The sequence below is a fragment of the Neopelma chrysocephalum genome, unplaced genomic scaffold, assembly GCF_003984885.1.
Source record: "Neopelma chrysocephalum unplaced genomic scaffold, ASM398488v2 Primary Assembly neopelma1_99054, whole genome shotgun sequence".
Taxonomy (NCBI): Eukaryota; Metazoa; Chordata; class Aves; order Passeriformes; family Pipridae; genus Neopelma; species Neopelma chrysocephalum.
This window is the reverse complement of record NW_020926381.1, coordinates 1-12,910: the sequence shown is the minus strand read 5'-3', so window position 1 is coordinate 12,910 and position 12,910 is coordinate 1. Positions and strand designations below refer to the sequence as shown.

At 44.2% G+C, this 12,910-nt stretch overlaps 1 protein-coding gene across 1 annotated transcript; it reads right to left on the bottom strand.

The window, feature by feature from the left end:
• Nucleotides 1–1,415: 1,415 nt before the first annotated feature.
• On the bottom strand, nt 1,416–11,131 carry LOC113962021 (mannosyl-oligosaccharide 1,2-alpha-mannosidase IA-like; the record flags this gene model as incomplete). Its single annotated transcript, XM_027672831.1, has 3 exons — nt 10,330–11,131; nt 2,826–2,857; nt 1,416–1,490 (listed from the first exon to the last, which is right to left on the bottom strand). Coding segments are annotated over exons 1-3 (698 nt in total), but the record flags the coding sequence as incomplete, so codon positions are not given.
• Nucleotides 11,132–12,910: the final 1,779 nt, after the last annotated feature.

Below are 12,910 nucleotides of genomic sequence, written 5' to 3'. Positions count from 1 at the left end.
ACATACATATGGAGAGATATACAAATACATCTGTCAATATATGAGTACAATTTTTTTTTTTAAAGAAATTGCATAAAGAGACTTTTCTTCAGAAAGGTCATTTCTTTGAAGTGCCTTTCTTGATGTGTGATGTCACATCAGCCCCTGACAAGACCACACACATTTCTATGAACAGTCAGTTCAGGTTCAGTGCCATGCGTACTCTAGAGCTTTACAGAATAAGGCATAAAAATATCAGTCAATTTGCAGTTTGTCTTTACATGGCACAGTTTTTCCCGCGGTGATTCTTCAAATGATCTCACCAGAACAAAGCAAGCAGCATGCAGTTTGGAAGTATTGTGACTTTTTAAAGACGTAATATGTATAACTCTTCTACTCTCTAAATTGTAATTAGTTTTTCTGTTGCATGATGAGGAGGGGGAGGACAGAATCCATCAGTGCAAATGATTAACACCTATTTCCCTTCCTTAAGGTTTCAAGAATCTAGTATTACTACCTAGATCCAACAGAGAATTAAAAGTGCAATTCTCAAAATCACAGATGGGTGGAGAACTGCAACCACAGTAGCAAGCAACAGATTTCCCTTCAGAGAGTAGTATGGGCAAAGATTTATCACCAGTACCACCGCTCAGTGCACCAACAGATGTCAGTGCTCAGAGGCAATGAGAAAACTGACAGTGGAGTTAAAGACTGGGTCTGCATCTGCATGTGTCTATCAGTGAATAGTAAAACTATTATCTCCTTAAGCACTGTGCTTCGAAAGCAACATTTATTTCTTTTAGCTTGGTATTCTTTTACACAACCTACTTCCTATTTCCTTGGACAAAAGCAGTCCCTGAACAAAAGAAATTTCAAAAGGCACAGAGATTTATATTAAGCAGTGAACTAAGCGAAAGAAAAATATGCAGATACTTTTAAAAAAATTGCCTCACAGTGGTCTGAATACTAATTAAAGACACAAGTCACATTGATCTACTGCAATTTTATTGCAAAGTTTTAAGAGCAGATACTGGCTTTTAATAAATAATTGAAAAAGAGGGTTTATGTTGCCAAGCAATAAGATCATCCCTACACAAGTGAGATGATGTAAAATTCTGGAAAGAAATTATCAGACATTCTTTCCTTTCTACTTTATTCATATAAAAAACACACAATACTGCCTCTATGCTAAATGCCAGCAATATGTATCTTCACATGAGAAATGCAAAGCTGCATCCTTTTACATTAACACTTCAACTACTGTTTCAACCCAGCATCAGAGAAAAAGTTGATTCTTCTGAAATAATTTTTGAGATGCACACCAAGTCTTGTAACAGCCAGATGTTTCATAGTCATCAGCTCATTCACTGCACAGAATTTCAGTCCTTTGCTCAGTATTGCCTACCATCTCCTCTAATCTTCAACTATTTTCTTACCTGACTAGAGATTTGCCTTTAAGAGAAAGGGCGCATGTTTCATAGAAGTCAGACTTCCATTCACTTGCTGTATTCCTAAAACAATTTAAAAGCCAAGGTACATATAGCTTCCAAGAAAGAATGGGAGGACAAATGAAAACAGATTTTACACTTGTAGTTACCTTTGCATAAGTGACTGCATATCTCAGTGTTCCCACAAGGGCTGTGAATGTTTAACAGTTATAAGAATGTAACAGCAGGTTATGTGCTCATCCAATCTGTTTGAAAAGCTTTGAAAATCAGAAGCATCAGAATGAGCAATACCCGTATCTTCATAAACCCCAGCTATAAAATCCAATCAGCATACTGCAAAGAGTTTCAGCAAGTTGTCATATTATTTCATACAAGCCTTTCTTGGTTACAACAGAGTTCAAACTGAAGATTTTAAGGAGTAAGAAAGGCAAATTGAATTTTACTACTCTATGAGCCTTCCTTCAAAACAGCTCCGGAGCACAGCACTTAAGTATTGCTTAAAAAGCTTACAGATAGTGACCTAAACATTGCAACAGGGAACCTCAGGTTTAGCCTTCCCCTGAAACAAACAATGCATTTAGCAGCAGTTTAGTGGTAAACCACAACTGCCCATGTGCAGCCATGAATCAGACTCCAGAATCCAGGTTTAAACTGACCCTAATGAGCTGACACGCCTAGGCTAGAGACCTGCAGCATGGCTAGGAGAGAAGACGGCCTCCACCCAGGATACAGCAACGGTCCCTGGTTTAGTGAGGCACAACCAAACAGGATCCAGGTATTTAAGTTCTGCTCTGAAACCTGTCACACTGTGCAATCCTGTGCAAGTCAATGGACTGCTCTTACCCCTGGAAAACAAAACTGCTTTCTCTCAACAGTAAAGTCTTCCGGACTCTGCAGGCAAGGCTGCCAAGCACTGTGATAAAACAGCAGCTTAACCACAATTCTGTAAAAGGTTTCATTTAATCTGGTTCAGGTAAGCATGCACTTCATTACTCACCAATTATGTTTTCATGACAAACTTGCAAACACGATTAGAAAGACTCAAGTAAAACAGAAAAACAGAGATGCTTCTTAGAAGCGTGCACATACTGTTTATATGACATGCTTAAACCCAAACAACCAAGTGGGAAAAAACCCAAAACCCAACACCAAAAAAAAAATCACTCTAAAAATTTTGTGGATAAAGAAGATTTTTACACAAAAGGAATCAATCTATGAGTATCTGGTACATTGCCCATATTGCTTAATTCACAGCCCCCCACTTCTAACTGATTATTTTCCTCATTTGTAAAATGACAGTTCTTTAAAAAACTTATAAGTAGACCACAAAATCCTTCAAAACTGAATGTCTAAAACATGTTTTACACAGCGACACATTTAAATAGTTGAGTTTGTTACCAAAAAGGCACACAACCAGAGTGCTTCATTATCTCCGTACCACCTCAGATGGCAGTTTATTGCCAGAGTAAGTGCTGCACTGTTAAGACAGTGCAACCACTGAATCAAAGCCACTTTCCTGATGTATTACTCTTACTCTGCCAAGTAAGATATGAAGACAAATTTATTATTTGTAAATAAAGGAAGTACTTATTAAGATATTATTTTCAAGATGAAAACTGCAGACATTTACACCTATGCTGGGTCCCCAAGCTAGAAAAAAACACCCCAACCCAGCTGAAGAGGAAGTTAACACACAACAATCCTTACAGCAGTATGTTTTAGACAGCTTTAAGAAAACATCTGTCCATCCAACAGTCATACAGGTCCTTCTGTAAGGATGTGAATTACCTTCCACAAGAAGAGATGTCTCCTGTCTCTCTGTCATTTCCTTTTCATAAGCCCTGTGCTAATGAAATAACGTTCAAAGAAGGTATCAAAGCCTGTCTGTCTACCACTTTTATTTTCCCTCTGAATGAGATAAGACCTTTTGTGGTCTTAATGGTAGATTTTAATAAACAGGTGGAATTTTTCTGCTTCAGTTTGCCCACAGCACGGAACTACAGCCTTAAGCAACTGTACTCACCAACATTATGATTTATTCTATTTCTTTATATTAAATGGCTGCCACAGGCTGCTATACTAGCATTAAACACAAAATCATTACTCTGAGAATATAACTTTTGCCAAAGCACAGAAAACATTCTATTTTAAGCTTTACCTCACGTCTTTACATCACCTTACTTAGTTCTCAAGAAGAGTCCTGTGTGTCTGGAATCTACATTTTGCCTTTACATAAAGTTAAGGAATTAATCATGTTCTTGATTTTCTGTGAAAGCCACATGTTTTCCACTGAATATTTAAAGCCTTTTCATTTTCCCCACAATTCCAAGGATCCAGTTACATAAGACATTCAGTTAGTTTCCATAAATTTACCTGTTGAGAATGCAGACCAAGTCTGAATGTAGGAAAATTAAATATTCTTCTTAGCTCACAGAAAACAGGTGTAAGGCTGTAAAAACATGAACTAGAAATTGGGAACACACCCTATTCCAGCCAGATATGCACACACTCACCCACAGACATCCCTCCATCTCACAACGGATGTTCAAATCAGACAAGCATTTGCCTGCAAGTCATTTGACTGAGAAGAGGCTGTGAGGTTCTCAACTGAAAAAAAAAAAAGCAGCTGAAGCAAATCACCTGAAACCATGTCCTTCCACAAAATGACCTTAAGGGCTCCCTTAAGAGAACATTAATTTGGCAAAGGTATACTCTATTTCATGTCTCATGGGCATAAAGATGCCTCAGTCCATTCTCCTCCATTTTCCTCTTCTTTCAAATGCATTGGCTTAGTGGGGGTCCATTGCTTCCACTATGCTCAGGTCTCCACTAAGCCATTTTGGCTCCGTACCTCGCCAGGCCACAAACCCAACAGAAGTGGCTGGATCTCCACAGGTTCTGCCAAGTTACAGATACAAGAGGATGCTTAATAGAGTCACTGAATCATACTCTTAGCAACTCAGCTGAAGCTTTTCTGCATCTTGTAGTGCCATTAAACCTAAGCAAGCACTTTAACTTACTGTTTTGTGAGATTTTGGATACCATAAGACAATCCCGACTACCTCCAGCTTGCCACTACACAAAAGCACAAATCTCACAACAAATCCAGGGAAAATGTCCAGAAGCCAAGTGAGGATACCCTCAATTTAGGGGTATAAGGTACCTACTGAGCGTCATTATATTTGATTCCCTGTCTTTAAACACTTAATTCACTTCCTCAATGTCTTTTATAAAAACATTTAAAAAAAAAGAACTACAATGAACAGTATTTATAGTATTTATCAGGAAGGAAAGCACTGCCAAACATTCAAAAAGAACTTGCAGATACAAAAATATTGAAGATTACAGGTAGGTAATTAAAGCTTTGGGTAAAGAAAGCCAAGATTAATTTTAAACTTCAACAAAGTGAATGACAGCTATAAGAGCTATAAGTCAGCATTAAGGTCACAGAATACTTTAAGAAAATTTATTTCAAAATATATTGCATCATCAGTATGTTGGCAGCAATCACCACATTGCTTACTCATTACATGTCAACTCCTTTCCTTTCACTGTATCTTGTTCTTAACAAAATGTACCATTAGGGAACATAGGTTTTTCCTGTCTGAAAACCAAACCACTCAATACTTACACTGCTGCATTTTAGCTCTTCCCTCTCCTATAAAGGCCCTCACAACCTTCCTCCCAGTAAAAGCACTCTGAATTTCTGTCTACAGCAGCTGAGGCTTCAGTAATTTCTGCCTCTATGTTTCCTCTTGTGAGAAAAGGGGTTGGGAGATAACAACCTCCTGAAGGGAAGCACTTCATTCTGCTAGAGAAGGTTATTACAGTATATAGAACCTTTGCTCTGCAAAAGTCTCATTGCAGAGATTCAGTTTTAGCGGAGAAGCTACGCAAGAAGATCAGATACCAGCTCCTAAGACAAGGCTACTGAAAGAGGTATCATACCTTTCATCCACCTGTTCTCTCACAACAGCCAAAACCAGCACCAAGTCAACCCTTTCATTAAGGCCTTCAACTCACCAACTTGACATAAAGTTTAGCAGAAATTCATCCAGTTTTTTTGCTCTGGCAGTTTTCTGCTGGTTTACTGAGCAGCTTACTTCAGCAGCTTATGGAGGGACACAGTGGAATTCACAGAAGGTAGATAGTGGGAGAAGGCAGTCAAAAGTGGTAAGAGGGACTTCTTTCAACAGCAAGAAGCTCACTTTGTCATGTAAACATCACTAAAAGGAAATAAAACTTCCCACAGCTAGGCACTGGACCCTCCTGAGCATCAGCACCAGGATACCAGGCAGTAGGAAAGCAAGTGGTGGAAGCACGCAGGAAAATGCAAGGGGCCAACTGCTTTTCTTCAGCAGTGAGTGACCTGTCATTAATTTTCCCATCACTCCTCCTTGTTAATGAAGAGTTCCAATTATGTCCAAGTGCTCTATGTCAAGTGCATATTAGATCTCTGAATAGTGCTTTATTTCCATGCTCACAAGCTTATTTTCCTCAAGATACTGCTGAACTTCCCTGTAACATTATTGAGATTTCCAACTGAACTGCAGAAAGGCCACCGCAGAAAACAGTTAAACAAACAAAATGAATGCTGAGGACTCAGGAAGCTTCAGAATTCACACTGCCAATGCAACCTCAATTCTTTATAAAAAGACAGGAGAGTCTGCGGAGTCTGTTCTGCTGACTTGTGACCATTGCCTTGTTGAGCTCAAAGGACTGGTGCTCAAATTCTCCTCTCCAGGACTTGTACTACATGACTGCAGCAGCTGAGAGCTGCGCAAGTACTTGCAGCACTGCATGATCGTGCTCTTCCTACACTGATTCCCGTTTACCAAGGAGGCTTTTATCCTGAAAACATGTCCAAACAGCTCTGATCAATAATGTGTATAGTTTCCAAGCTAGTTACTTTGTACAAGAACAGCTCAGCTGCATTAGTATGGTGCTCCACCACACCAATAGCTTGCTGTTCAGCAGGATTAATTAGTCTGGCAGAGCACAGCACTAATGTGATTATGTAGCTTCTAGTACCTGAGCTAGCTTATTCATCGTTTCTATTACTTTGCTCTGAAACAAAGAGTTTAGATTTTGCTATTTTCTTAACACCTAAATAATTCAAGCACTTTTTTTTTTTGGAAGAGAGAGAAACAAGACTTAGAGAAGACTCCAAGCCAGATTTCCCTGTTTGAAAGAATGCATCTCCTGCCTCCATTGCCTCTGTCACTATTACCATCCTCTTCTAATCACTTCTTTTGTTCCTATAAGCTTCCTGTGAACCTGCAAGTCCTCCCTTTATATCAGAAATAATGATTTCCAGCCACAGCCAACAGTGACAAAAGCAGAGACTGGGAGATGTTGAGCTTGAGTGTAAGTCATCATTGCTTTCCACTCCTTTTTTACAAATAGGGAACAGATATCACAGGAGTACTTGCTCAAAAGAGGAAGCACCTCTCAAATTAATGAGTGGAAGAGCAAGAACACAAACCACAGTCACCTTATTCACAGTCTGGGGTTCCTATCAGGATATGGAAACAGAGACCAGCGTGAGGTATACCAGGTACCCAGACCTTGCCCCAAGTCATGGAGTCACCAGAGCATTAGTGGAACTGCACAAAGAACTCAACTTATGACAAAACACAAGTGTGCTGGTATGCTCAAAATCAACTGTTCCTCTTTGCTCAAGTCTCCTTGAAGCATTTGGCATGAGGAAGACACTCAGGGCAGGCGACATTAGGTCATCCAGTAAAAAAATCAGCAGCCACAAGCAACTGACAGCAGTTGCACAATGGGAAGTACTGGGGAAACCCCACTGCTGGCAGTACTGCTCTTTCTTTCAAATTTGCCTGTAGCCCATCATCAGAAGAGAAACAGAGGAATATCACAGCACCCATTAGTATCTCTGGTCTTTGGCCCATATCCCTTACCTGTATGGGCACACTGACAGGCCCCGCAGGTGTAACACAGTGGGGCAGTTACCACACACAGACTTTAAGAGCAACCATACTGTTCTGACAGAGTGAAAAGCAGTGACAGCATCAAGATCTGCACTTCTTCATGTTTCCACAAGTCTTTTACTTGCTACATAAGCATCTAGCATTTATTTTTCTACTTTTTGTCTTATTATGTTGGTTTAAATATTAAAAAAAATTCAAGAATCTTTATATTCCCATCTTTTTGAAGTTTGCCCTGTTTCTGGTTTGTGATTTTGGTTTGTTTGTTTGTTTTTAACACAAAAGAGTACGCCATAGAAAAAATGGTTAAAATTTCTACAACAAAACGTGGTTAAGAAATGCTATAAAGTCAAGGTATTTTATTGTTTTGTGACTGCAAACGATATTGTACTGACTGGACTTCTGAACACTTATGTCAACTTAAAATTTGAAACAATAAATGGACAAAACATGTGTAAGCTCTCTCCCCTCTCAGCTTTATGTCAGCATGTTGAACAGACAGAGCTCTTCCAGGACAGAAATGCAGAGAAAAACCACATTATTTTTGACATTCTTTTCCTTTAAAGTAACTTGCTTCCTTCTGTCAAAAATATCCACAGGAATAGTTTCAAATTTTGAGTTCCAGGTATACGACAGATCATACAACGCAGATGCAAGTTCCAGGCTCAAAAGAGTACGAAAGCAGGAAGATTCTTTACATTTGCATCTCCAGCATGTAACCACCAGGCACAAAGAGAGGAGCTTTAAAGGGAATTCTGGTTTCTGTGAACGCACAGTAGAGTACAAAAGTACACAATTAAAAACGTTACAGTTTAAAACTTTTTCTAAAAAGACCACAGATTATAAATCCATCTTGACAGTAAAGTAACAATATAAAAAAGTAGACTAAAGCTTGCAAAGACAGAGAGAAAATCAACAAAAAGGCCAACACATGAATTAATGTGAAGAAAGTTAACACAGAATAAGAAACACTGTTTAATTGTAAGTGGCAAAAAAAAAGGTATTTTTTTAAAAAAAAACAGAAAAAAATGAAATCAGGCAAAGTCCTGCAAAAATGCAAAAGCAATTAAGTAAACAACATGTTAAGACCACATTCTCAATTCGGAGGAAAAGAAACTTCCAGAAACAACACGTAGTATTAAGGAAAAATAAAGATCTGGAAACTAAGTGCAGTCCTTCTGTCATCTGCTATGCTTAAATAGCCAAAGGTCTCATTTGGGGAGGCTACTGTGTTGTTGGTGGCTCCTGTGTAGAACTGGAGGAGAAAGAAGAGTGATAGAAAGGAAAGGGAGGAAGACATTGAAGAGATATTGGGTTATGTATGTATGTACTTATGCACACAGACACACATGCATCTATATATAATAAAAAACAACTTGAACTAGTTGACACAGAGTGGGACCAGCAAGAGCAGTGGCATGCTTAAGTGTTATCGTCTTCCTCCTGTTTATTTACTTGTTGCAGTTTCTATACCACAGAATCAGGTCTATCAGATCTGGAGCCTCATTACTTCTAAATACTTCTACATGTCAATTCCACATAACTGGAAAAAGAGTTTGCTAGTATTTCTTACTGTTCCGTATGCCTCAGAGAGGCTGTGTGACTAAAACAAAAGACAACATAGTCTCTGCATATTCCAAGATGTGGTCTGTACCATGCACTCCTATGAGTTTTTCTCTTCAAAACATCTCTGCATCGGTCTGTACTACTTATGTAGTTGGCTGCACAATCTGCTAACTGATGCAAGGACTCCAGATCACAGAACACAACTTGAGATTTGTGATAGCTTATTATCCGATTCTCTGTGTGATGCTACGGGTCACTTTTTGGACCACTCTGTACAAACACACAAAAATCTTAATTATTTCAAATAAGGCTAACCGTGTTTCACAAACACTGAAATACTTGTAGTAACAGTCTCATTCCTATCTCATTTCCATCACTACAGAACAGGAAACACATACTACTAATTAATTCATAAACCCTAATCTCTGCAGGCAGCTGAAATTGTCAGTTCAATAAATAAACCAGCCAGTACTGACAGGAAGTTGAACTGTATTATCAAGGAAATTCTTCTTCTGTCAGAGGACCCTGTCAAGCTCTGCTCATGACAGCTTTACCTAGACACAGTTTGGGGAATTTCTGTAAGGAAGGACTCAAAACCGGTACCTGAACCAACCGAGCAGCACAACCGAAAAAGACAGTTGAATTTGTCAAAACACATACAGTATGACGCTTTACTGCTTTAACCTAAATTGACTGTATTTTGCCAAACGCCCTTAACTCTTTAGATGGCCTGTATCGCTGAACAGTGAACCGCACGAACCCGAGACAGACCGCGACATCTCCGGAGCGCTGGACCGCACCTCCATCCTACACTCGCCCGGCGTCGGACAGCCCGGGGTGGCTCCTCCTCTGCCAACAGTGCGGCACGAGCAGGGCGCCGGCCCCCTGCACCCTGTGGAGACACCCAGAGCTCACCGGCCGGCGGCCGAGCCCGGGATGCCCCACCGGGCGCGCAGGCGGACCCGCGCTGCTCCTCTTCCCGGGTGCCGCTGTCCCCAGCCCTCGCCCGGCCCTCAGCTCCCCCCGGGGTGCTTTGCAGCCTGCCGGCCCTCGCTAGGCTTTGCTTCCTCCCCGGATTTCTCTGCAACAGCTGGAGGAACCCGGCAACGCCGGGAGGGTGGGAGGTGCGGCCAGCGCGGAGCCGGCAGCGGAACGCACCGCAGACCGAGAGGATGCAACCGCGGGCCACGACGCCGACCTGCGCGGCGGCTGCCGAGCCAGGGCCGGCAGAAAGACCCCTTTCCTGCAGGGAGGAGGAGGAGGTGGAGGCAGGAAGGGTCAGGGCTCCCCCAACACCGCCGCCAGCCCCGGCAGCGACCTGTTGCCCCGCACGGGGGTGTCGAGGCGCGTCCCCATGAGCGGGACCGCCAGCAGCCGCTACCCACCTCTTTGATTTTCTCCCTCCTCTGCCGGACGTCGGGGTCGGCGGGCTCCTGCCCCACGGCGCCTACGGGCTGGCGGAAGAGGCGCTGGGGCAGCCCAGGGGCCCCAGCTTCTTTCCTGTCGCGGGCGTCCTGCAGAAGTTTCTCCTTGTCCTGGCGGATGTCCCTGCGGATCTCCTCGGGCAGCTTCTGCAGCGTCTCCTTGGCCTCCCGCAGAGCCCGCTCGTGGTCCGCACGGATCCGCTCCAGGCTGCCCGCGCCGCCCGCGGCCGCCGCCGCCGCCGGGCCGCCTCCGGGCTGCGGAGGGGCGCGGGGCTGTCCGCCGGGCGGCGGCGGCGGCGGCTGCAGGGCGGCCGAGTGGAAAAAGACGCCGCTGAGGAGCTTGGAGGAGTCGGGCAGGAAGAAGATGGCCCCGAAGCAGAGAGTGATGAAGGCGCTGAACACCAGCAACAGCACGAACTTCTCCGTCAGCCGGAACGCGCCGGGGCCCGCCGCTTTCCTGCCCCCGCCGCCCGCGCCGCTGCCCGCGGGGCCGCCCAGCGTCCCCGGCCCCGGCGCGCTACCGAAGAGCGGCAGCAGGCTGGCGGCGGGCATGACCCCCGCGCCGCCTCAGCGCCGCGCAGGGATCGCACCCCACCGGACGGCTCGGCTCCGCCGCCTCCTGCCCGCCTGTGCGACACAAAGTTTCCTCGGGCGGGCGCGGTAACTTTTTCCTTCCCCGCTGGCAGCGCTCGGCAGCGTTTGCGGGGCGGGCGCTGTCAGCTCCAACCCATGCTGCTGCTGCTGCTGCTGCTGCTGCTGCTGCTGCCGCCACTACCGGGCCGCCGCCGCGGGTGCCGCTCCCCGCTCCGCCCGCGCGGAACTGCCGGGCGGCCGGGGGCGGGGCGGGGCGGGGCGGCCGCCGGCCCAATGGCGGGGGAGGCGGGGCTGCTGGACCCGCGGGTCCCGGGGCTCACTCGCGGGATGCGCTGCCCGGGCGCTGCCGGACCCCCGCGGGCGGACGGGCGCGGCGTCGGGGCCCGCCCGCTTCGTCCCCGTGGCTGGCGGCAGCGGCGGCCCGAGGCGGGTGCGCGGCACCTGCACATGCCGGCAGCGCTCACACGCGCACCCACGCGCACACTTGTGCGCGCACACACACGCGCGTGTGCCCCCACCCCAGCGCGCGGGGCTGCCTGCACGCTCACGGCAGCGCGCGCTCACGCGTGTTCATACAGGCACGTGCACAGAGCTGGGGGCGGCGCGAGAGGAGGCGGCTCCGGCATCCCTGTCCGCTGTCCGGTTGGGGGGATGGAGCGGGGCCGGGAGTGACTCCCGATCCACCGGTCAGGAAGAGCTCTAGTCTATTCTTTGTAAGAAAAACAGGGGTTAATTCTATTTATTTATTTATTTATTTATTTACTTATTTTCTGTAGGCAGAAGATGCATCTTTTGCAAGGAAGTAAGGAAATGTGTCTCTGTATAGAGTATGAAAATTCGAGTTTTCATCTATGCTAGTACAAAAAGAAAAAACTGTCGTTTGTTGGCACAAGGAAATGTGTTTGATAGCAGATCAAATTGCTGCATCAAGCTCCCCGAACATATGGTGATGGGAAAAGTTTCCAGAAAAAATAAGATACGGATTTATTATTTTTGCTCATGTTACAGAGCATGCGATAAACTGTGGAGATGTGAGAATCGAGGAAACACAATAAAATGCTGGGTCACTTACAGGAAAAGGTAATCCAGCCAACACCCAGGAGTTTATCTGCAACTCCTTGGGAACGTACTCAGTCTAGCTTGACTTTCACAGCAGTTCAGCACCATAAACTTAAACATTTCCCCCAAAATGTTAACCACACCGTCAGAAAGAAAACAGTGAGATAGGTTGTTCGCAGAAGTTAGGATGCAGAGGTTTGTTTGTGTATTTGCATGGCTTTATTTTGCAAGGGAAAACAAAAAACAACAGTAGAGGGAAGTCTGTGCTTTAACCAAGGGCAGGAAAAAGGCATTGTGTAAGCCTTAAAGACGCGATTTTGAAAATGGGCTTGGCATGGCTCTACTTTTGCTCCCAGTGGAATTAAGGGGAGTTTTACCACTGACTTAATAGGAATAAAGTAAAGCTGCTGCGCAATGCTTTTCTAAATCCCATTCTTTAGAAGTTAGAATATGTAATAGGTTAATTAAAAACAGGTTTAGAGAAGACAGTTACATAGAAATGTCGGACTGAGTCCTGCAAAACTCCTTTAAGGATACAAGGAAATGCTTCTGTAAGATTTCAAGATTATACATGAAACCGAAGAATCAGGGGCCCAACAGTGAGATCACTAATTTCATTTAGTTTTTACTGTGCTTTTCTTTTCAATCATATTTTTTTCCTGAGTTGCATTTCCCCACATTTAGATGTAGAACTATTGCTTAAACTAAACAATAAGCATTCTCATTTTGAAACATATTTCCCAGAAACTTGTAACATAGTCCAATAGCTATGCCAAGAAAAAATTGTTTAGGATTGAAGAGTTCAGACTGCTTGGAAAAGGAGAAAAGAATCTCTGGTGCCTTTTTTTTTTTTTTAAAGCAACATTTAAGGTAGCAAATATGGGGTTAG